This window comes from Triticum aestivum, chromosome 1B (assembly GCF_018294505.1).
Source record: "Triticum aestivum cultivar Chinese Spring chromosome 1B, IWGSC CS RefSeq v2.1, whole genome shotgun sequence".
Lineage (NCBI taxonomy): Eukaryota > Viridiplantae > Streptophyta > Magnoliopsida > Poales > Poaceae > Triticum > Triticum aestivum.
The window spans coordinates 156854609-156880621 of NC_057795.1; the positions used below are offsets into that span (position 1 = coordinate 156854609).

The 26013-nt window shown below is 40.5% G+C and overlaps 2 protein-coding genes across 5 annotated transcripts; one reads left to right on the forward strand and one right to left on the reverse strand.

The window, feature by feature from the left end:
• Positions 1-984: 984 nt before the first annotated feature.
• On the forward strand, positions 985-5400 carry LOC123113222 (uncharacterized). Of its 4 annotated transcripts, none has more exons than XR_006455972.1 (12): positions 985-1255; positions 1670-1718; positions 2345-2497; positions 2755-2891; positions 2959-3028; positions 3248-3338; positions 3425-3494; positions 3624-3719; positions 4177-4276; positions 4373-4459; positions 4655-4731; positions 5028-5400. XR_006455972.1 is itself a non-coding variant. In XM_044534411.1 (10 exons), exons 1-9 carry the CDS (start codon positions 1067-1069, stop codon positions 4694-4696), a joined length of 897 nt encoding a protein of 298 aa, XP_044390346.1. In that variant the 5' UTR covers positions 985-1066; the 3' UTR covers positions 4697-4731; positions 5028-5400. The 4 variants fall into 4 exon arrangements, 1 of the variants encoding a protein (XP_044390346.1); XR_006455973.1 differs by having other exon boundaries at positions 4181-4276; XM_044534411.1 differs by lacking the exons at positions 4177-4276; positions 4373-4459.
• A 2289-nt stretch (positions 5401-7689) lies between these two features.
• LOC123088642 (uncharacterized) lies at positions 7690-9418 on the reverse strand. The gene is made up of 3 exons (XM_044510852.1): positions 8908-9418; positions 8592-8818; positions 7690-8426 (listed from the first exon to the last, which is right to left on the reverse strand). The coding sequence occupies exons 1-3, from the start codon at positions 9284-9286 to the stop codon at positions 7992-7994; spliced, it is 1041 nt and encodes a 346-aa protein (XP_044366787.1). The 5' UTR covers positions 9287-9418; the 3' UTR covers positions 7690-7991.
• Between the last annotated feature and the right edge of the window lie 16595 nt (positions 9419-26013).

Below are 26013 nucleotides of genomic sequence, written 5' to 3' on the forward strand. Positions count from 1 at the left end.
CACCATGGGCTACGAGTAGTGGAAAAAATAAGGGGCGGAAGGCAATCAATAGGTTGGAGGTAGAGGAGAAGATGAAAAAAAAATACCTAATATTGATGGGATAGAGTCAAACGCGAAGGAAACATAACAAAAAATATCTTTTGTGGGACATGATTTTGTTTGCGGGATCTGATCCTAATTATTGTTTATGGGAGGGGTTGATGTAACAACTCCATCTTATAGCCAATGGAGCTCTTCTTTTTTTTAGTTCATACCAGAGGAATTAATGAAATAACCGTTAATTAGCCGTTGGCATTGGTGGTGATGAAGTCATTTTATCACATATATCTTCAACGGAGAAGTCGATGAAACCAAGTACTCGGGTCTATGGCATGGACATGGGCGCCGTTGAGCCGGATGGACTCTGCTTAGATTAGGTTTCATGTTTCATGTAATAATATGAAATTTGATAATTTGCAATTTTGATAATTTGAAAATGGGGTATCCCATTGTGGAATCCATTTGATACGCCCACCCGCCAATCACTCTCCTGCTGATTCCCATGGCCTGGGCCTTGCTGCCACCTGGTTTCTAGTTAAACGTTGCCAAGTTAGTGCGTAAGTTGGTTTTCCTAGGATATGTCCGTAGGTCTAGCATTGTTTTTTTTAACAGGTCTAGCATTGTTTTTCTCTTTTGAGGGAATACCATCATGGCGACTTTATTGAATTGGTAATATAGTTACATCATTTGCAATGGCTTTCACCAGAAAATCTGGGGGTTCATCGACCCACTTACAAGAAGAATTACTATCATAAACATATTTTGCTAAAGAGTGGGCTACCTCATAAGTTTCACGAACACAATGCATAAATTCTACAGGTCTAGCATTGTTGATAAGAAACAGACAGTAGCTTGGCATTGGCAGTACTCTTGCCAGGTTTCTCGGGGAAAAAACGGTAGACACCTAGATTAACAGATCGGGGCCGTTGATCTCCAGATGAACGGGTCCAGGTAATCCAGTCGTTTGCTCAAGGCCCAATGGCGAAGCAGGGGAAGCAGATATCATTCCGCCACCGCGCCTGAAGCTATGGCCGTGGCGCCGTTTCCGCCGCCGCCTCTCCTCGCCTCGCACGCCGCCGTCCGAGCCGCAGCCTCACGCGTCGCCGCATCCCGGACTATCCGCGTCGCCGGCGAAGACTCCCACCAGCACCCGCCGCAGGTCGCGGCCCTCCGGCGCGGCGACTGGGTAAAGCTCATCTGTGGCGCCAGCTTCGAGGTACCGCATACTGGAACCCCGTCGCAAAATGCCTCCTGGTTCCTTCACTGCACTCTCCCGCCGGAGCTGCGACGTTGTGTTATTGCTTATTAGTCCCCGTTGGCTGAGGGTTGCCTCGTAATTAAGTGAGATCATTATACTTTAGAGGAAGGGACTGCCCATGATGATGGATTGATGATTATGATTACAGGGAGGAGAAGTGTTTTTCTATTAGCAGTATTACACAGAAATCCTAGTTAATTTAACCTGTGCAGTTCAGCTCGTGGATGTTGTTCATGTCTTCCTGTGGCTCTGGGAGACTAATCTTTTAGTATAAAGTACGTGGAACTAGTGGTGGCGACGATGTAATTGATATGTTAATTACCAGACCTTTGGGGCTGGGAGTAGTTCACAAACATTATCTATGCCTTGTAGGATGCTGCCGATGTCCGGAATCTCTCCCTTGTCTACACGCTGGCTGGAGGTATACATATTTAATTGAAAAATAATAATTCCGGGTGCAAGTTTACCATTTCGTACCAACAGCGGAATAATACTTTTAGCAACTGATGAAATATTTACATAGTGAATAAAGAACTGGTAACTGAATTACCTGGAATTCGACATTTTCTGAACAGGCGTTATTGTAAATCAAATCATTATTGAACCCAGGCGCGTGACCAAGATAACAGAATCATGCAATTCCATGAAGGTTCTATACATTCTTGCATTCAGCCACACATTAACTCATTTAATTTCCCTCTTATCTGAAATAATGGTTACATTCTAAGTCTGTTGATTACTGAGGGAAATGTATAGGGCTTAGAACTTTGTGTTACTATAGCGATAATATGTACATATGCATATTGCAAAGGTCATATCCATGGAGGGACTTCTTTAAGTGTGAGGGTTTTAATAGGCTTGGAAGTTACCTAATGGATAGTTCAACCAAGTAGGTCACATCTCGATTAAATGGATGTGCCATAGAAAGCATTTTACAGAATACCTTAAAGTCTGCTTTGAAAATTGTTATATTTGCTTATTTGGCGTGATTACATCAATGTACGAGGGTTTATACGTAGAAGTCATGGCTCAGTTTTGTGCATGCAGTGGATTGCATTGATTGTGCAGCAGATAAATCCGTAGTCAGTGCGGTGAATGAAGGTATTGATGTAGCAGCCTCAATTGTACCAGAAGTTCAAAGGCCTTGGGTGATGGTTAGCGTTAATGATGATTGCAGAGATCTTCATTTCCGCAAAGCTGGTAAACAAAATAACGTAATCTTTACTATTATAATTTGATTTGCGAATGTGCTACTTCAAAATGATTGTCTTCTTTGACATTTATATTTAACTATGCTTGTTTGAATTCGTAAATTACTTTACCACTGTACCTCTAATATATATGTAGCCAGTTTCCTGCTTTCACTAGCAGGACTGGCCGCGTGTCTGTTTAACTGAAGGATTTTGTAACTGCTGAAAAAAGAATGTCTAAAGCCATGAACTCCTCTCTGTCCATAGAATTTGATCCTGAAGATTGCCCACCGAATTGCTCAAAGCCATGTGAGAAAGTTTGTCCTGCTGATGCAATATCACTAAAGAGGGTCATGGTTGGAGGAGAACATGCTCAGTCCGATCCAATATGTGATAAACTCGAGGTACCTATTGGTTTGGTTACTTTTTATGCTTTTGTTTTATCTCTTCATGATCTCGTGTTTCGTGCAGGATGGTGTCATTATGGAACGATGCTATGGCTGCGGTAGATGCTTATCAGTTTGCCCTTATGACAGAATAAGTGAGCACTGTATTTTTGTTTCTTTCATTTGTTTTTATTTCAGCCATCAGGATGGTTTACATAATCTATTAAATTGAGCTGTATCTTCTTTTTTTTCCAGATAACCTTCTTTACATGCATATGTAATCTCAGCATGTATTTATGGTAACCTTACCATTCCTATACCTTTGCCTTTGTGTATCTTATTAAAGCTACCAACTTTGGTTTAAATCATTTCAGGTGCTATGTCCTATGTACGAGATCCTGCCACGACAGCTGAACTGTTGAAAAGGAGTGATGTTGATGCAATAGAAATACATACCACTGGAAAGTGGGTTTGCTGTTCCTTGGTGTATCTTTCGTTGCTTTTTCTCTGTTATGTAGCACAGTTGTTACAATACTTTTCCTTTATTGTAGGGGAATCGGTATGTTTAGTACGCTCTGGAACAGCTTGGGTGAGTCAATCAATAATGTGAAGTTGGTCGCAGTAAGCCTCACACTCCGTCTGCATGTGTGCTAGTTCTGATGCTAAGAAGTGCCACCATGTTCCTTTCTTTCATATTAAAAATCCCCCTCTGTTACTCGTATAACAAATAAGGAAGTTCATACATTTCAGGTAAGCCTGCCTAATGCTGGTGCATCAACAATTGATTTCATGAATGCAACGTACATGATAATGAAGTCTAATCTGGAAGGGTATAATCTTTGGCAGGTCATTCTCAAGAGAACAAATTCCTAATTGCATCTTTCACATTGCTCTTATGTTTTCCAGATTGCTTTGTTCATGAACTTATTTAATAATTTTGGTATTTTCTAGGTTATGTTTTTATTCAAACTGGTAAACTGTGATAGCTGTAAATATGTACTCCCTTTGTACTGAATCAGCGATAACTAATATAGAACGGAGGGAGTAGTTCTTTTATCTTAATATATACTCCCTCCGTAAACTAATATAAGAGCGTTTAGATCACTACTTTAGTTATCTAAACACTCTTATATTAGTTTACAGAGGAAGTATATATATAGCCATATTTTCTGTAAATTCTGTCCAATCCTCTTAATGTGATAGGAACTCCGCCGTGCATTTGGTATATGCTACTGCTGATCCTCTAAGCATATCCATGCTTTTACTTTGGGCTTATTTCAGTTACTTTGATTTATGCGAGTAGTTAGATGGTCGTCCTATGAGTGGTGACATCGGTTGAGGTGCAACAAGGGAAACTGTTTCTTTTGCTGTTGATCTGACTTCAGTACAAGATAGGCCTCTTGGTAAACACATTCATTCTTAGTAATAATATCTGAGTAATCTGTGGGAATATTACTGTTCAAATTTTCTAAGTCTTTGCTGTTACTATGGTCTGGAAGGCTTTTATCAGCTGGCTGGCGGCACCAACTTATACACTGTAGATTGCTTAAAGAAAGCTGGTCTTTTCAAGGCTAGGACTTTACCTGGTAATTTTTTTTCCTTGTGTTTAATTCGTATCTCGCAGAATACTTATGAAATTTGTGCTCAGTTGGTATATGACAGCGTTCAGTAGCTGAATTGTATAAAGCAACGTAAACTTAGAATTTACTTTGATTCACAAATGTATTGCTGTCCTGGGAAAACGTTCCTTCTGAAAGAACTATTTCATTTTGTAAATTCAGGGACAAGAACTACTGAAAAGGTTGGTTCCCAGGAAGCTCTAATAGGAGGAATAGCTTATGGTGGCTATGCTCGCAAGGTTCGAGCTTGAACTCATCATTCCGCATCAACTCCTTTTTACATGGGAGAATTATAATGAAATCTTCAGAAATACCTTGTCATCGCGATTTTCAAGTGATGTTTTTTCTATAATCTGATTATTCTGTTCCTATTTACTGTGCTTTGCGATCAATAGGGTAGTAAACTAAACTTAATTCCCGAAAAAGAATGACAAAGAAGAAGAAAAGCATGGCAAGCATCGTGTTGTGTGCATGTATTTTTTTTTCCTGCTGCATCATCTTCTCAGTCACTCACATTTCTTTCTGCTAATTGCAGATTGTTGGAAGAGTTCTGCGCAAAATACCATCAGAACTTGGGCGCGTACGCATCGAGGATCATCCAGGATATCTCCTAGAGGCATTGCAGGAAGCCTTGTCCTTAGTAGGCCTTGTGAAGGGTTATTCAGCTCTGGAAACATGAGTAAAAATGCCATCGCTGAGCTCTTTCCCGATTAACAGGGTGCTGCTGCGTGATTCGAATAGAGCTTTCATAGCTGCATCCTGTTCTTTCAAGGAGTATGCCACCGATGTAGCGTCTATGGAAGCAGCCGCGGTTCTCGAGGGGCTGTGTCTTGGGGAAGAGCTAGGTATCTCGACCCTGTCTGTAGAATATGATTCACAAATTGTCCAAGCATTCTGGATCCATCAAATTACGGTGCTTCAGATTATGACTCTTCGGCAGGGCAACCATAGAGCATTGTGACCGGGAAAGCAATGGCGCAAGCGAACGCACTAGCTTGAGCAAGTTACACAAGGAAATCCTCGGATGTGTGGCGAGAGAAACCTCCTGATTTTCTTATCCCTTCACTTGTAATAGATATGATCATCGTTTAGTAAAGGTTGCCAAAGTTCAAAAAAAAAAAAATCAGTCATTCTATACCTGGTCATCAACACCCTGTGTAGGATTATAGGGCATAATTGGTGTGATGCCAAATATTGGCTAGTGCTTGGTTGGTTACCATGTTTACTTGTCAACCTCACAAGAAGTTGTCAATTTTTGGCAACTTTTTGATATTGCCAATTGTTGGCTTGCCAAGTATTGGCAATGCCAAATGGTGGCATCAAACCAATTATCCTCATATACTACGTTGCCATGCAGCTTGGTCAGCAACACCAAACCCCAGCCACTTCCGGCACATTCGTGCCATGGACCATCGATTGAACGCCCCCCCCCCTCCCCCCCCCCCACTTTGCTAAGTCGCCATCGCCACAGCTTGTCCAGTCGCGGATGTCCGCTCCGGTCACATACGTCAGACGTGGATCAACTAGGTGCCCACTCTTTGTTCGCCGGTATGCCTTGGTCGGAGGCGACGCCGACGGATGATGGAAATATGTTGGACATCACCCTCTCCGGAGATGGCTTCGAGGACAAACAAGTGAATGATTCTCAGACAGAGTTGTATACCGAGCAGCCAGACACGTACACCTAGCAGTTGGATCGAGCAGACGGGCCTTGATTCGAATGATTGGCTGGCAGTGCCGACCCAAAGAAGAAGGGATGGGGAGAAAGTTTCAATTTTAGGGAGGACGAATTGTTGTATGATGTTTGGTTGGCCACGGGTATTGATCCGTTTCAAGGCATGGAGCAAAGATGCCCAACCCTTTGGTCCAATGTTCATACTTGGTTCCATGAGCACTAGAACTCCGATACCTACCGCACAGAAGCGATCTGAGATCATACGCCAAATTGCTCACCTATCGATGGTACACCATCCAAGAGCTGTGAGCAAGTATTGTGGTCATCTCAATATACTCAAAAACCGGTGGCCAAGTGGTGCGCAAATTTCGAGCAAGTAAATTGTTCCATGTGTTGGTCATTTGGCCAGATATGTAACTTGTTGACCATGTCCTATTTTGCAGCCCTTCCATGCGGTCACATTGTGCTTGAAGGTGGAAAGAAACTTCATCCTCATGCATTGTTGGTTAAAGTTGAATGGGCAACCAAAGTGACTCATATCCATTGCCCATAGCACCAAGACTACTGCCGGCATCAACAATGAAGATGAAGATGGTCAAAAGGGGGATCCGGAGGAGGAAGTATGAGAAGGAGAAGCGAGAAGGGACGGCGACCAAGATGATAGAGAAGTTCAAGGACATCATGGTGAAGGAGGCATGCGTCAATCGCTATGACATCAAGGAGGAAAAGAAATCAGAGAGGTTTGACATCTTCATGGCAGCGATGGAGAAGAAGATTAACTTCGGAAAAGAAGAAGACCGAGCTCGATGTGAAGAAAACCAAGCTTGAAGAGGAGGGTTGAGCTTGCGACTGTTTCAAAAAAAAACAAAATATTGACCATGAAGATGGACGATTTAGATCCCGATGCGGCGAAGATCGTGCTAAGCCGTCTATGCAAGGATGTTGAAGCACTTGACGACAGAGATGCAAGAGGCGGGCGCCGTGGAGGAGCAAACGGCAAAGTGATAAGGAAGGAGGCACGGACAACCAGTCTGGGAATATCCGTTGTTTATTACACTTCAAAAGATTGCATACATATGCACTTTGATTTCCTCGTCAAATTGCTATTAGGATCAACATTTGCACTTCAAATGTATCCGGATGAGGCTGGACGTTTTGGGACTTGCACTTCAAATGTATCCGGCTGAGGCCGGACGATTTGCACTTTGAATGTATCCAAACGATTTTGGATTTGCACTTCAAATATATCCGGATGAGGCCGGACGTTTTGGGCATGCAATTGAAGGCCGACTCTTGTATCCGTTCCTGCAGATGGATAATGAGTCCGTGTGATAAATGTGAGTGACCACTGGAGGTAAAATGCCATTTGATTGCCATTGATTTTTTAAGTGGATTTTGACACAATCCTGCATAAAGACCGGTGACTGGTGTGCGCTCCCAGGGTGTTCAACATGTTCACTTAAGCATCAAACAGAAAAACGTTCCGCAAGTCAACTATGGTAGGATTCACCAAACAGGACTACACAAGGAGATAATTAAAACAATATCTTTGTCGAGTATCATCATTAGTTCATATATGCAAATTACCACTACGAGCATATTCAACGGGATAAGTGAGCAACAACCATGGCACTACTGCAGCACAGCTCACAAAAGCATAGCATCACCCAAATGGGCCGCAGTCGAAAAGAGACCAGGCAACCGTGACTTTCATCTTACAGGAGCCAACGTTGAGGATACCATGGCTTCTACTGGCCTTCCTTGGTGTAAAAGCTTTGACATCAGTCAAAGTCTCATCTTCACACTGTGCCTCGGCGGAGACTCTCAGCTCACCAGCAAGCTCGACGGAAGCAACACGGCGTGAAAGCTGAACCTTGCCATCAGCGGCAACAGGCAGTCCGTCGCCTCCGAAATCGAGCAACCGACTTCCATGTGATCTATGCTGGCGGTGCTGGCAGTAAATAAACTTCGAGAACTCTGTGGCCATGATCCACTGATAACCCTCACGCTGATCGTGGCCTCCACAGAGTTGACAATGAAGCCAAATGTGAACTTGAGTGTGGTGAGCTTGCTAGTCTCAAGCTTATTACCCAAGCGTGAACGAGTGGGTCTGGAATAGATCTTGTAGGGAATAGAAACACAGCTTAAATATTCATCCTCGGATTCACTAGCGCCCTTCACTTTCAGCTTAACCTCAAAGTCCGCACGATCCGACACCACAACAGCACGTGTAGGGCCTGTGAGTTCTAGATAGGGACTCTGCACCAAACAATTAATTAAACCCATGGGCAACAATGTAGTACAGTTGATGAGTATAAAAACAAGCACATTATATACTTATAAATCACATAATAGCAAACAGAAGTTAACTAGTAACTATGTTAACTAATAATCATTAAAAGTTGCCCGAGTGAGAGTCCAAACCTCCTCACTGATGGTCTGAGGATTGTCCCGTTCACGACTGAAGATAATGTTGCGATTGTGGTCCAGCGAGTCGCGTGCAGCAACCATACCAAACACATCCAGCGGCCGCTCTAATTTTTGCTGCTCTCTTCCCATGACTTCAATTGAAAAGATATGTAGAGTGTCATCCTCCCAGGCGGAGTTGGGAGGCGCAGGTTTGTCCGTGTAACGCATGGCTGGGATAGACGCTGCACGGATAAAAACGAGGGATCTTGATAAGCATGTGCATCAATGGCGGTTTTCATTGTTGCCAAGCGAATTAGGCGGAAGGACTTACTGATATCATCGAAGGAGCCGAACACGCCGGCGTATAGACGGTTCCAGTCACGGCGACACCTATCTTCATCAGACTCACACGAGTCTTCGTCATCAGACGATGACGAGACTTCATAATCAGACGAGTCTTGATAAGAATCCGGTTCCTTCTCCTTGAGCTTATCATAGTACCATTGGATCATCTCCATCGCCTGCTTCTCCGCAATCTCCTGGATCCGGTAGGCATCGTCCGGGCCTTCGCTTCGGGCCTCCTCCGCGCTGGGAAGCCGTGTCCCGCATCTCTGCGTCCTGCTCTGCTGCTCGGCCTCCCGAGCTCTGGCACGAAGACCCTTGTCCAGTACTTCCGTCGCCTCACGAATCTCATAAGGTAGGGTTTCCATCCCCTCCCGAAAATCACAGGGGAGGGTCTCCTTCGCCGCCGCCGTTCACCGCTCTGCTGCCGCGAGAAAAACTTCCTCTCGACTGGTTTTTTTTAGGGGTTCCTCTCGACTGGTGTCGGATGATACCGGATGATCCCGATTTTTTTCTGAAAACATATAGGCCCTCAAAGAGAGCCCTTGATTTTATTTATTTGCAACCCAAACAGTGTACAGAGATCAACTTTCCAAAAGAAAAGGAGATAGAGTTCAAAGCTTGCTAAGATTTGCTGCATAAGATTAAAGAACTAGAGACAACTTTTTGCATAAAAGCTTTCTTAGCTAGGAAATGAGCAATGACATTCCCATTCCTAGGTATATACCTGACTTCACATGATGAAAGAAAAAAGTGTGATTAAGAAATTCAGCAAGCATAGGTCTTATCCTCCAATCTCCTGGACTCTCTAAAAGGTTTCTTGCTTTAGCCACCTGGACAAGATTCCTGCAATCAGATAAGAAAATAGCAGTATTCCATCCTAGAGCTTTAACCACCTCAGCCGACAGTGATAATCCAATAGCTTTAGCCTGCAAAACAGGGCAAACATTTTTTGCAGCAGCTTGAACAAATACAGTATGGCTGTTACTAACATTTCTACTCCAAGACCAGCTTCTTCTTTTGCAATTTCCGGATTGTACGCAGCATCACTGTACGCCAAAAGACCTGCATTTTGGAACTATATATTTTGAACGTGAAAAGGAGAAATATTATTGTTTGCAGGGTTGATGTGAGCCGCCGCCTTCTCCTCCATTAACTCCGCATTTAGCATAGCGTTTGTAGCATATATAACTTGCATAATACTCCATTTTTTCTTATTAAAAAGAAGATCATTCCTCGCTTTCCAAATATTCCAAAGCAACGTGAAACTGGTATCCAGATCTAAGTCAGCATGATGAGAAGATAAAATCCTTTGAATCACATCAGAAGGATATAAGTTATGATTGAACTCATCAGACTTGAGACCAAATAGGAACCAAATAGCTCTAGTGAAATTGCAAGTAAAGAAAAGATGCAAGTCTGTCTCCGCCTCGCCGCACCTGCAACATTCCTTTTTAATGTGAGTAGAATACCTGGATCCCCTAAGCCCTGAAGCTAAAGCTCTTCTTAGAATTCTCCATGCAAAGGTTTTGACTCTTGGAGCCAGGTTTTTGCTTTTCCAAACCTGATTGAGAATAGAAATTTTAGAATCTGAAATAGTGTGATTTTGAGATTGTAACCTGGGTTGGGCCTCCTGCATCAAAGCTTTATAAGCATTTTTAGTGGTACACTCTGCATTAGGGGTATGAATCCAACATAAAGTGTCGTCCATATTAGCATTAATGATAGGAGTTTGTAAAATATTTCTCTTGAAATTATCATCGAAAAAGATATTAATTTTATCCTCATCCCAACTCTTACAATTTGGTTTCCAAAGATCACTAACAACTTTAGGACAAGGGATACCTAGATTAGGTTTAAGGTGATCATAAATATTGTCCCAATCATTGCACCAAGGACTAGTCCAAATACAAGTATTACCATTAGCAATTTGAGTATGACTAGCCTTGCTAATGAAAGGAAGAACTTTGAGAATAGAGGACCAGAAAGCAGATTTAGGAACATTGCCATTCACTTTCCAAATAGAAGAGTTATGAAAATATTTGGCTTTGAGAACTTTCGTAACAAGAAAATTAGGACTCTTAATAACTCTCCAAGCCATCATAGCAACCATAGACTTATTCATCATATAAAGATCTCTAATGCCTAGACCACCTTGATGCATAGGTTTGCAAATATCATCCCGAGCCCTAAAGCAGATAGGTTTGGAAGCATTATCCTTATCAATACCTGTCCACCAGAACTTTCTAATTATGGAAGTGAGTTTATTAATGGTGGATTTACTTAAAAGGATATTAGACATGTAATACACAGGAAGGGAAGCAAAACCAGATTTAATAAGAGTGAGTCTTCCTGCATGAGACAACCTGTTAGCCTTGTAGCAATTAAGTTTAGCTCTAAACTTATCAATAATAAAATTATAAGCTGCAGGTAAAGCCGCAAGAGAGGACAAACTGTCAGATAAGATGGGTTGGGCTTCTCGGCCCATACACAGGGAGAACCTAAGGATACTGGCCCGGCCCAGCTCGCGGGAGACCACGTCCTCTCTTTTTTTCTGTTTTTCACGTTTTTGTTTTATTTTCTATTTTTTATACTTTCAAATATTCTAAATATAATATTAAAAACAGTCTACATTAAAAATTTGAAAAACAATAATCTAGCATTTGTAAAACGTTAAATATGTGTAGTAAAAATGTTTATCATGTATAAAAATGTATAGGAAAAATCCAGTGTGTATCACAACATGTATTTATAAGTTTTATTCAAGCATTTGGAAAATGCTAATCATCTATTTAAAAAATGTTAAATTTGTATAAAAAATGCTCCCGGTGTATACGAAAAATGTAGAATGTGTATTAAGGAATGGAACATAAAAATATAAATTTTAATAAATATTTGATTGTGTATGAAAAAAATTAATCATATATTTCAACAATTAAAACCTTGTATAAAAATGTTCTTGATATATACCAAAAATATAAAACATGTATGAAAAAAAGTAGTAATCAAATAAAAATAGTTAGCGAATCAACCTGCGGTTGGATGCTTAGGAGGATAGTGGTAACTCCAACCCATCAGGGTTCAAGTCCTAGACTTGGTGTTCGCATTTTCCTAGATTTATTCAGACCTTCTGGTAGTGTGCGTTCAATGGGAGGATACATTCTCGTTGACTATGAAGACATCCATGGCGGCTTTGTCAATCTCAGGATGATATGCTATCTCAGTCTCTCAAAGATGCTCATAGAGGGTAGGACGTGTGTGCATTCATAGAAGTGAGTTTATGTACGCATGTATGAGCGTATGCGTCTGTACTGTGTTAAAAATCAAATAAAAATAATTAAAAATGTTAAGCATGTATTTCAAAAATGTTAAACATGTACAAAATAAATGTTTCTACTGTTTACAAAAAACTAAGAATGTGTATTTAAACTTTTGAACAAAAAAACATAAATTTTATAAAATGTTACTCATGTATAACAAATGTTCATCATGTACTTCAAAAAATTTAAACATGTATTGATATACACTGAAATTGTATGATGTGCATTAAAAATGTACTCATCAATTTTTTTAATGTTAAACATGTATTAAAAAATTGTTTCCAATATATATGTTAAATGTACAATTGCGTATGAAAACTGTGAACATGTGTTGAAAAAAGAGGAAAAAACAGAGAGAACGGAAGAAACGGAAAGAAGAAGAACAAGCACCCAAGAAAAATGGTGTAAACCTAAAAAGGCTGAGAAAAGGGAAAAAACATAAACCCCAAGAAAGCCTTGAAAACCCATGAGGAACCGAACGAAAACAAAAAAAAATAAAACTGATGAATACTAAGAAAAGAAATAAAAAAATAAAATAGAATAGAAAAGAAAAAACCCAGTAAAAATACAGAAAGGAACGGAAGAAAACCAAGGGAAAAAAAGGGGGGAAAGAAAACCTGTAAAACAGAATAAAGAAAAAGGTGAAAAAAGAAAGAAAAATGAAAATACCAAGAAACCATGAATAAAAAAAAATAAAAGAACAGAGAAAAACAAAAGAAAAAAGAAGGAAAAAACTAAGCGAATTAGCAAAGGGAATGCAGCAAGCGACGTGCGGGCGAAGAAACGCACCAAAAAGGTTGGCGCAGTACTGTAGCACACAGTGGAAGTCTTCAGGAGAGATTGCAACTACTCGCAGCAAACCTATTTGGCGATGCATGCGCCCGTTTAGGAATTTTCTATTTGCCGCTCGTTGTAGCAAGTTGCCGAAGAAACGCACAGGCGAGCGGCGAACCTACGTGACTTGGCCGGCCCATTTGAGTAGATCGCGTTGGCACTACCCCATCCGGTTTTGGGAACCTTCCAGAAGGTTCCCTGAACCGGTTTCTTCTTTTTTCTTTGTTTTTTTCTTTATGGTAAGGTTTTTCTTTTTCTTTTTTCCAATTTTGCAGTTTTCTTAAATTTATTTTTTCTTTTTCCAGAAATGTTCAAGATTCTAAAAATATATAATTTTGAAAAATGCTTACGTTTCCAGATTTTGTTCGTAAATTCAAAACTGTTCCTTATTTTCGAAATATTTCAGTTTTCAAAATTTGTTCAGATAATTTGAGAAAAACACGTCTTGTCTAATTATTTTTTCAAAACAATGTTCACGAATTTATGAACATTTTGATTTTTGTTTTTATTTATTTATCTTTTATTTTTCAAGTTAATTTTTATTTTCGAACTTGTTCAAAAATTTCGAAACTTGTTCAGATTTAAAAATATATTCTCATTGTGAAATTTGTTTACAAACTCAAAAAAATGTTTGTGTTTAAAAAAATCAGAATTTCATGTGGTTGCAAAAATTTGTTCATAATTTCAAAAAATGTTCTTGTTTTCAAAATTTGACCACAAATTCAAAAATTGTTTGGGGAGTTTAAAATAATGATCGGGCTTTCATAATTTGTTCAGAATTTCAAAAATGTTCCCATAAAAAATTTGTTCATAATTTCAAAAAATGTCCTCGTGTTCAAAATTTGTTTGACAAATTCAAAAATTGTTCGGGGAGTTTCAAATAATGTCAGGCTTTCAAAATTTGTTCAGAATTTCAAAAATGTTCCCATAAAAAATGTGTTCACAATTTCAAAAAATGTTCTCATTTTGAAAAGTTCTTCACAAATTCAAAAATTGTTTGGGGAGTTTCAAATATGTTCGAGCTTTCAAAATTTGTACAGAATTTAAAAAATGTCCTCCTTTTTCAAAAAAATATTCACACATTCAAAATACTTTTGTGGTTCCTAATTTTTGCTTTTTGAAAATGTTTGAAATTCCAAAATTTGTTTGTGTTTTTGAAAAATGTTCACGCTTTTAAAAGAAAGATTTGGAGCTTCTAAAAATTCCCCTACATTGCCTTGTTTGTGTCGCTACAACATAAGTTTGATCAGCCCCTCCCCAAAGTTCTTTTATTATTTCGCGATGGAGAACATTCACAAACGCGCCATCAGCTCGATTGGTTAGCTACAGGCATTCAGCAGCCTCACGGGGACGCTAAATTTTTTGCGACGTTTGTCCGCTCGCTGCAGTGCCGCTAATGGGCCGGCCCACTCGATGGTGCCCCCCCTGTGCGTTTCGGCGGCAATTTGACGCAAAATGCGACACATAAGACATCTCGCCGGTTTGTACTGTTTCTGCAAACCGGCGCCTGCAGGCGCTGGACCGGCCCATCAAGGTTTTTTTTGTCTGCGTTTAATCCCGTAAAAACCAAAACCACGATTTAGGTAATTCAAACACGGGACCCACCTTTCCGTCTAACGCTGGTGCAACCACTCCATCACCCTAGAGGGTTATGCTAAAAATGAAGTTCCTCCTTCTTTTATTTTTTATTTTCCCTTTCTCTTTCGTTTTTTGTTCTCCTTTTTTTTTCCTTTTCGTTCTCTGTTTTTTCGTTTTTCCATTCGGATTCGCTGGATTGTTTACAAATATGTGAACTTTTCTTTTAAATTGATGTTTTTTTAAATTCGATAGACTATTCCTGAAATTCGATGAATTGTTTTTCAAATCGATGAACTTATTTCAAATTTGTGAACTCTTTTCCAAATTGATGATTTTTTTTCAAATTCGGTGCCCTTTTTTGAAAGTTGGTGAACGTATTTATAACTTCACTGAACTTTTTTTTAAAATCGATGAACTTTTTTCAAATTTGGTGAACTTTTTTCCCAAATTTGATGAACTCTTTTCAAATTCGGTGAACTTTTTTCCCAAATTCGATGAACTTTTTCAATTTGATGAATTTTTTAAATTTGATGAAATTATTTCGCGTCTTATGAACTTTTTCCCCAAAATTGATGAACTTCTTTCACATTGTGTGAACTTTTTTCAAAATCGGTGATTTTTTTCAAGTAGATGAACTTTTCTTATCAAATTGGATGAACATTTTTCAGAAACGATGAACTTTTCCAATTCGTGAACTTTTTTCAGTATTTGTTGAACTTTTTTATAAAAAAAATACAAATATAAGTTGTACTGTGTAATAAATAACATGGCTACCATATAATTCTTAAAGGTTCCACGTTGCTCTCAGCCAGAGTGGTGTATAGGGTGTACTGGTTAGCTGAACCACGGATAAAAGCCGCGACGTGAGTTCGAGTCTGTGTACTTGTATGTTTTTGCGAAACTTTTTTCGCGGAACAGCTCCTGCGCTGCTTCATTCGTGGGCCGACCCACTTGCCCTTGCTGTAGGCGCCGGTTGACTTTCGCAGCGCCGAACGCGCGGAATAGGGAGCTCGCTATAAGCAAGAAAGTATTATTGCACCTCTAGCCCGCGGAGGCTATGTCTTGAGACCTCCTATGTGCCGCTTACTCTGGCAAAGAGGCGCAGTTTTGCACAGGAGACAGGTCAACTGAGCCTGCCCCTTTATTGTCCTTGGCGGATTGAAAAATCAGAAATAGAAAAAGGGCGGGCTAACTAGAAATCGAACCCACGACCTGCTAAAGTTGCCCGCAATGCGCAAGCCACTACGACAAGAGAGCTTTCCTCAAAAAAAAAAAAAACTACGACAACAGAGCTACTATGGAAGAATTGCAGAGCGAGTATTAAGGAACTATAGACAGCCGTGAAAAATAAAACAAGTTCGCCAAATTCCTTTTAAAAATAAAATTTGTGGGCGAGCGATCAAACTATTGAATAAATTTGCAAAAAGGGGAACAATTTTTGAAGTTCTAGAACATTTTTATATTTGTGAACAAAATTTCAAAACAGGAACATTTATTTTTTGGAAATTTCTAAACATTTTTTAATTTATGAACGAAATTTAAACACGTGAACATTTTTTAATTTCCAAACAAATTTTAAAAACTGGGAACTTTTTTGAAAACAAATAACTTTTGGTTTGTGAACAAAATTTTAAAAGGTGAACATATTTTGAATTACCAAACATTTTTTAAAATGGAGCGAACAAATTTCAAAAGTTGTGAACAAAATATGACAACAGAAACATTTTCTATAAGAATGGACAAAATTTGGAAAATGCGAACATTTTTTGAAAAAGAAAAAGAAATCTGAGAAAGAAAAATGAAATTGAAAAAAAAGATAAACATAGAGAAAAACGAAACAAAAAATGAAGAATAAATTTTTAAATGGAGAATCTTTTGGAAAATCGCAAAAAACTTTGGAAATACAAACACTTTTTGAATACATGATTTTTTTTGAAAACTTTTAACGTATTTTTCAAAATGCAAACAATTTTAAAACTTTGAACATTTTTGTGAAAAAGGAACATTTTTCAAATGCTAACAAAATTTGAATATTTTTGAAAAATTATTAAACATTCTTAAGATAATGAAAAACGAAAAAGCGAAAAAGAAAACAAACAGAAAAAACAAAAAATATTAAAAAAACTTGAAAAAATAGAAAAGGAAAAGATAGAGAAGAAAAAATAAACAGGAAAAAGGAAAATGAAAAAAAAGGAAAATGAAAAAAAAGAAAAAAGTGTTAGGAAGCTTCTAGAAAGTTCCCAAAAGCAGGGAAAAAACGGCTGGGAACAAGCTAGAAGGTTCCTAAAACCGGAATCGTCGAAACGTTTTACGGGCCGGCCCACGCCCGAACGCTCGTTGTTGTTGTAATCGTCGGCGAGCTGCTGTTGCTGTCACCGCCAGCAAGCTACTAAGCCTAGTAGAGTTGCTGCCTCCACCAAGCTTACCATTTGCTCAGTTCGTATGCAATTTTCATGGTTCAGACAATGTCGGGCTTCAGCGGTTACTGGGGCGAGGGAGGCGATTTAATCGTGTCGTGGCCACGGTCATCATCACCACCCTCGAAGGAACTACTAGTAAGGGATTTATTATGTTGTGTGATGTTCTTTGCCACATGAGGATTTAGTTGTTAGACTCATTATGCCATTTTTTGTGCCATTGCTATAGTTCCAAGGCAGTTTGATGATCCCAATTATGCTTTATATCAAGATGAGATTTCTCGGTTAGAGAGAGAGAATATACACATGGAAGAGGTGATACATGAGGACAAGAGATGAAAAAACAACAAATCATTACTAGGGTTTCAGCTAGAGAGAGAGAGAGAGGGGGGGGGGATCACTAGGAGGGGTGGAGCGATAGCCCACCACCAGCAGTTCACCCAAGTTAGCAACTCGTTGGTGGCGGCCTAAGATTCCCAGCAGCAACAACCTAAGGGGAATAAAGAAGGAACATGTCGGCGGTGTGGCGGCACCACAGGTCGCTAGCCATAGATGGTGGAGGTGGTGGCCGCTAGCAGCGGCCTTCCTTGCGACCTAGACAGTGGGGTGGACTGGATTGGGGAGGTGAGGGTGTGACAGAAACATACAAAGATGGGGGCACGATGGATGTGTGTGTGGCATGCTGACTAGGCCGTGCAGTCAGCTTTGACCGGTCAAAACCGCTTGACTAGCCAAAATTTGAGTTATTTGAACTTTGTGACAACTTGAGGGTTGAACCCGATCGGTTTCAAAGATCAAGGAGAAAATCAAACCATTTAGTTAGTTGAGGGTTGAAATGTGGACTTCTCTCAAAATATAATGAATGTGATCTAGTTTAGATGAAAATCATTCAATTTTATGTAAAAATTGTATAAATTTGAATGAAAGTTGTGTAGTTTATTTAAATTTGTATCAAATATGATCGGACATTTGTGGCTAAATTTGAAAGGCCGCCTCTGGTATCTGTTGGATTATAGATGGGCTTAGGCCCATTGAAAGATCGTGGATGTCGCCTAGAGGGGGGGGGGGGTGAATAGGCGCTTTAAAATAATTACGGTTGAGGCTTGAACAAATGCGGAATAAACCTAGCGGTTAATTTGTCAAGCACAAAACCTACAACAACTAGGCTCACCTATGTGCACCAACAACTTATGCTAAGCAAGAAAAACTACTTAGGTGATAGCAAGATATATGACAAGAAACAATATGGCTATCACAAAGTAAAGTGCATAAGTAAAGGGCTCGGGTAAGAGATAACCGAGGCACGCGAAGACGATGATGTATCCCGAAGTTCACACCCTTGCGGATGCTAATCTCCGTTTGGAGCGGTGTGGAGGCACAATGCTCCCCAATAAGCCACTAGGGCCACCGTAATCTCCTCACGCCCTCGCACAATGCAAGATGCCGTGATTCCACTAAGGGACCCTTGAGGGCGGTCACCGAACCCGTACAAATGGCAACCCTTGGGGGCGGTCACCGAACCCGTACACTTTGGCAACCCTTGGGGTCTTCCAATTTCCCATAACTGCAAGATAACACCTCAAGTTGAGCCCGTAGCTCAACATTCTCCTTCAAAATGGATGCTTCACAAGTAATAGAATTAGTAGCATAAGCATCATCATTAACAACAAGAGGAGAAGGCAACTTGGCAAGCTCTTTTAAATAAGAAGCTTCAAGTTGAGCATGAGACTCGTGAGTTTGATGAGCTCACCCTTGATGACCCTTGAGCCATTTTCGAGGTGCTCAAAATCCTTAAGGAGTCTAGCATGAGCAACTTCAAGCTTAGCATTTTCAGTTTCAAAAACATTGGCCACCTCAAGAGCTCTATCAGTAGATTCCTTCACTCTAGACAATTCTAGAGCAAAAGTCTCCTCAAGAGATTCCTTGGTGGTTTGTTCAAGTTCAAGAGCTTGAGAGAGGTCCGCAATCTCATTAGCGTAATCATGCCCATGACCTTCCATTTTATCAATGGTGACCTCATGCTCCTCAAGACGAGATTCCAACTCATCAATATATTTCTTGCTCTCAATAGCAATGGGCATTATTTCCATGAAGTTGGAACGAGCAATTTTATTTTTATGAAGAGCTTTAAAAACCATTTCCCCCTTAATTTTTAAGGAGGCAACATTATCATTCTCTTCATCATTATCCTCATCATCATTAGCATCAACATCATCATCAAGAGACATATTGGGGTACAAAGTAGGAGATACCTTTGACGCCTTAGCCATAAGGCAAAACGCAATAGATGATGATGTAGGATCCCTTGAGGCACCATTAAACACCACATCTTGTTCCATGGAGTGTTTGGTTTCCTCTACATTGTTAGCACAACAATTCGAGGGAATAGATGCATTTTTATCATGGCAACAAAACATAGCAAGCATATCATCATGATATTTAGTCAAGCAATTTCTACATGATATGCAAGGACTATCAACACAAACATGTGAAACATTTGGAGTGCTCAAAGTGTTAAAGCCCAAAGAAGGAGCATTGCAATAATATAGTGATGAAGGATCATCCACAATAAGCATACTATCATCATTGCAATGACCAACACTACTCACCATATCATTACCTTGTGGCAAACCACATGTAGGTGAAGTAGAAGAAGTTGAGAAGACTATATGACCGGAGGTGGAGGGAGAACAACCATCCCCACAAATCTTGGACACGCCATATTTATCTTGAAGCTTTGTCCATAACTCATGAGCATCCCGAAACGGCTTGAGTTGAAATATAACTACATTGCTCAAAGCATCGAAAAGCACATTAGAGGCTTGAGCATTGAGATAAGAGTTTTTCTCATCCTCTAAAGATAATCTTTGGGGATCCTTTGGAGGAGAAAAACCCATATCTACAATTCGCTCTAAATTTGGGTCCATGACCTAAAGAGATTAAGCATGCGAATTACCCAAACATCAAAATTTGTGCCATCGAAACTAAGAGTGTCAGAGAATCCTAATCCTCTAGTCGACATCTTTACTCTCTAGGCGGTTAAGCCCAACAAAGAGAGACGAGGCTCTGATACCAATTGAAAGATCGTGGATGTCGCCTAGGGTTGGGGGCCTTCCATGAAGACCCCCTTCCACAACCTAATTGGAGACCCCGATGCTTTCCCGGAGCTTTACACCACAATGATTGAGCTCCGAACACCACCAACCGTCTAGGGCGCCCAAGCACCCAAGAGGAACAAGCTCAAGGGTACCAAGCACCCAAGAGTAATAAGCTTCTCAACTTGTAACTTCCACGTATCACCGTGGAGAACTCAAACCGATGCACCAAATGCAATGGCAAGGGCACACGGAGTGCCCAAGTCCTTCTCTCTCAAATGGCACCGAAGCAACTAATGCTAGGGAGGAAAATGAGAGGAAGAACAAGAAGGAGAACACCAAGAACTCCAAGAACTAGATCCAAGGGGTTCCCCTCACATAGAGGAGAAAGTGGTTGGTGGAAATGTGGATCTAGATCTCCTCTCTCTTTTCCCTCAAAAACTAGCAAGAATCCATGGAGGGATTGAGAGTTAGCAAGCTCGAAGAAGGTCAACAATGGGGGAAGAACACGAGCTCAAAGGATAAGGTTCAATGGGGAAGAAGACCCCCTTTTATAGGTGGGGAAAAATCCAACCGTTATGCTCACAGCCCGCACCGAGCGGTAGTACCGCTTGACATCACGGTACTACCGCTAGGGGTAGCGGTACTACTGCTAAGGGTAGCGGTACTACTGCTTGCGAGCGGTACTAAAAAATTACATCCGTGCCTACCACCGCTGGACTTGTGACGAGATTTTGGTCCCGAGCGGAAGTAGCCACGGAAGTAGCCGCGGTAGTACTGCTCCAAGCGGTAGTACCGTGTAGGGGAACGCAGCAGAAAACAAAAAATTTCCGACCTACGCACCAGCCCAGGACCACTATGGAGACTGCATACATGGTTTGATCTTTTTCGTTACCGACTCGTAGCGCAGCGGGAAGTAGAGTCGATGACGAACGACGGTGCAGATCCCCGTAGCTAGGATTTACAACCTCCCAACCGCGAGGATGTATATCCTCATCTGCTCCTCAGACAGCCCTCCGGGAGACGGTCGAACAGCCCCCTCGGACGGGGCCGCGGACAGCCCTTCGGGAGGACCTTCGAAACTCGGACAGTCACACGGACAGCCCTTCGGGAGGCACTCACGAACTAAGACCGAAACTACGATCTCTCTACAGAGTTGCACACATACGGTGTCATCTATCCAGCAGGGCTTCGCCGTCCAGAACTAGTTCCTGCCGGAACCCAGACAGCCTTTCGACTCTACGAAACTATTTCGCTGGGAGGGAGAGAAGAAGCCAGATCATTGCATGGCACTTGTATGCGAGCAAAGGGATGATTGTGAAGAGTGCCTCTCCACCTCTATTTATAGGAAAAACCCAAGGGGTAGGGGCACATGAAAAACCCCAAAATGCCCACACTTTATGTCACACATAAAGGGCATAAAGGGCATAAAGGGATGTCAAGTGGAGCCCCATGGAGGAGCTGCACCCTCCAACGTCCCACCTTCATGGGGGGGCCCCAAAGGGGGTTCCTTGATCCCCAAGTCCTTCTAGAAGCCTTTTAGGAAAAGCCCCAAAAGGTGGCTTTCCATAAATATCCCAAAAAGCACTTTCACTATTCACGACGACATTTTTCAGCGTCCGTTCGAACTGAAAATATTTATGTGGGCTTAGAACATTTCCAGTACCCATCATAATAATTTTCAACGCGTTCCGAAACAATTCCGGTTTTAGTGATTTTCATCTGCGAAACGCATCTGAAGTGGCTCCGGCAGTTCCGGAACATTTCCGGTTTTTATCTCAGAAAATTCCAAAAAGCTTCCAGAATGATTCTGGCACCCTTCAAGAATTATCAGTCATTTGCCGAAACCAAATTGACTTAATGGTATATCCCGAAACAACTTTTCGGTATCATCGAAACTCATCCGATGACCTCTCTCTGCGGTACGATTCCGCTATCCGAAACTTTTCCGGTGTCCGAAACTTTTTCGGTGATTTTCTCTCAGACTCCTTGTCTAGTATTCAACAGATAGATGACCCTTAAGCATGTGACCCTATAGGTTCGGTGAAGTATAGACATGACCCGGAACCCCTTCCGATCAATGATCAACATCGGAGCCGTCGACACCCATATTGACCCCTATACCCACACGAATGAATATTCGAGTGAACCTCCAGTTGCCGTGTGCTATTCCTGTTGCTTCGCGATATGTTACAAAGACCCGAGGTGAGATTTACTTGCATCCCCGTGGATCAACAATTTGTCCACTATGCTAGTTACCTCGTTACTGGTTTTGTTCTCTTTTCTCGTTTCCGCGTTACGGCATCCCTGTGATCAAATCACACTGTGTCTGGCCAGACGATGATGGATACCGTAACACCGAGAGGGCCCGAGAATATCTCTCCATTGTTGGAGGAGCAAATCCCAATCTTGAGCTATCAAGTTACTTGACACACTTTTCCATGAACCCGTAAGCCGCCGTAATAGCCACCCATTTACGGATGACGTTTAACAAACCCCAAAGTTCATGAAGCAAGCATGAAGAAACTCGATACTCTCATGGTCTAAGGAATCATGCAAACGTTAACCATCTCTGTGTTATTTACCATTAACTTGTGACGAATGAATCTCATAGCATAACATCAAACCGGGTCGATTCAACACAAATGTTCTCTTAACATTGTGCCCTCAAAGTTGCTGGCATAGACATGCCCATGATCAGGAAAACGGAACCATCATGCAACACTTGAGCTAGTCTTAGAGGCCAAACTAGGAATACTTCTTACCGTTTATTATTCCACACGTGCATATGAGTCTTCCTCGAGCCTCGTGGATATTGCAGACTCGAGAATCATTGCAGTTATAGCATGGAACATAAACATAATTATGAACTCAGAGATAAATAATATCATTTATTATTGCCTCTAGGGCATATCTCCTACAGACTCCCACTTGCACTAGAGTCAATAATCTAGTTAATGCTAATGCACTTTACACCTATGGCATGCCGGTGTAAAAAATTCTTCGCATGTGGTATAGCCTGATGTCCATCAGATCTGACAACTTCAGCTCCGTGTCTATCTCTGCATATCCTCGTGTTTTCACGCTTTCACAAAATTCATATTTTGTGTGGACTTGGCTTTGTATAAATGTGAATCACAGGTTGAACCTGGATTCCTCAGACTGAGTTATGGAGAAACTACCTGCAGTAGTGTCCCATTGACAAAAGCCATCTTGGAACCATACTAAGTTCATGAATGAACTATATGATTCAACATCTTGTCTGTCGCTTCTAAAGCGTCAACATACTTAGTCATTTGTTATAGAATTCGCCATAGTATCCTGTTGGGAACAATTTCCAACTACCGTGCCACCATATTGTGTATAACACAAAACCCTTAACTTAAATCAAAAATTGCATGGAGAAAAGATGAAGATTGTATCGATGTAACATTTTACAACGAACTCTTCATGATCTCCGCTTGCGAGAAAACATATCATCAGTACTTACTCTAGTACTCAATGACATCTTTCACTGTTGTCCCACGATCAGTACTTTGATCACTTTAGTATCCATACTCGCAACACCTTGGGAGTATCGGACATATCTGGTTGTTTTACATACCATGGAATACATGATTAATCCAAACACAAAAGTTTGTGTAATCTGCATCATGTATTTTGCTCATCAGTGTTTTGGGACACCGAGTCTTGCAAAAACTCTTTCCATGTGACTTTGGCAAGAATCACTCCTTGTTGTTCTTAGTGCTAAACGGTTCTAGCATCTTGTCAATATGTATTTATTGCTTAGCCCTATTACGTAAATCTATCTCCATAGATCATTATGCCTAATATTGAGGCTATTTAGCCTAAGCACTTCATCAAAAAACTATTTTCAAATGAAGTCCTAATTTGTGTCAAGAAATTTATTTCCAATTAACAATGTGTCAAGCACACAAGGTTTTTAGAAATATTATTACGCTCCCACTTACTTTCTTGAATTACAAGCATCTTCGTTACCCATTGATGAAGTCAAACCCCTTTGACCATTTCATCAAAGCACGAAGATTCCAACTCCATTTTGCTCTCTTCTGTCCATCGCTGGAACTCTGAAGTTTGCACCCTTACTAGCATCCTTTGGATAAACAAAATGCCTTGGACTGTAACACATGCAAGTCCTTGGTTTCATTTCCATCAGATGGAAATCCTATTGTCATCCATGTTTCATATCTCATGATTGAAATATGTATTAATTGCTAGTTCAACCCGAACCGACTTGAAGCATTGCTACGATGAAAACATCCTCACCGTAGTCAACTCTTGAACTTATTATTTCAACAAGTCAAGCTTTATGGATAAAACATTTTTATCCGTATCAGTTTTAACTTCCATAAATATCCGTTAGACTCTAAGTCTTCCGAAAGGTGTATCAAGGTTTTAATCTTGAATCACTTATATGGAAACTAAGTCAGGTTGTATTGGCATTTAGCCAATTCTGGAGTCAGGGCCCATCAACGCTTCCTTGTGTATCGTAGGTATAATGTTGTCTAACAACAATATATCGTTTGCGCACCTGAGAGGTTTTCACGAGCCTTGCCTACGTGGTTCAGCTGCAAGTTCGACCGAAGTTCATACATTTATTGTAGAGACTTCCGTATCAGTCATAGTAGGAAACTCTGGAATTACGTCCGAGGTCTCTTTCCTTTGACCTAATGACGAAGATACTGTTTATCTCGTCGAGTTGCACTATTCTCCCACTCACCTTTTTGAAGGAACCATTCTCTTTAAAAGCACACCGTTTTGCAGCAAAACTATTTGCCTCGGTATAGTGAGGGAGGAATACCCAACATTTTGGTATAACCTACAACGTAGCACTTGTCTGATTTGGAATAGGTTTGTAACCTTTTACACAAGCCCCATATTCCAAATGTTAAGAAAAGATATAACATGGTTGGGCATACCATACCATGGCGTCATTTCAACAGACCCGATGGAGCTCTTTTCAGTGTAAAAGCCGCAGTCTCTAAAGCATCGCTCTTTAAAAGGGATAATGGCAAATTTATTTATGTCATCTTTGATCTTACCATGTCATAAATGGTTTGATTACATCTTCACAGACTTTCCACTTGCAGTGGTATTCTGGGAAGTGCAAGTTATGAAACCCCTTTCACAACTCATCAGACATTCGCTAAACTTGTAACTCAACTATTCCTTTCTGCAATCAAATTGTAGAAACATAATTTTCTTGTTACAATAACTTCTACTTCATTTTTGAAAACCTTTTGAATGATTTCAAAAGATCCAGACTTACGTCTCATCAAGTAAATATCCATATATCTACTTGAGCCATTTCTGAAGATAGATAAATCCACTACTTGCAACATTTATCGGACTACACACATCAAATGTATGATCACCAATAAGTTTGCTGTTCATTCTTTATTGCCTGTGAACGGTATTTCAGTCACTTCACCTTTCGGAGGAAAGTTGCAAGTGTCAGATGATTCAAAATCAAACGACTTCAAAATCCATCATAATGGAATTTTCCATGCGGGTTTCCCCAAATGTGACCAAATGTAGTGCCACACTTGTGTGGTATTCTTTTAGTCTTGCAACATTTAGCGTCAGTGTTATGGATGTATCATATTACCATCAATATTCATAACATACATCCCATCTGGGATGGAAGCATGGCCCTTCATGTTATTCATAATACTGAACAACAATTGTTGTATTTATGAATAACCTCTCTTGCAAAAACATTGTGCAATGGGCTAGAGTGTATGAAACTCTAAAATGAATTATGAAAATAAACCTAGAGGTAATGTATTATTATCAATATTCATAACATACATCTCATTCATAATGAAAG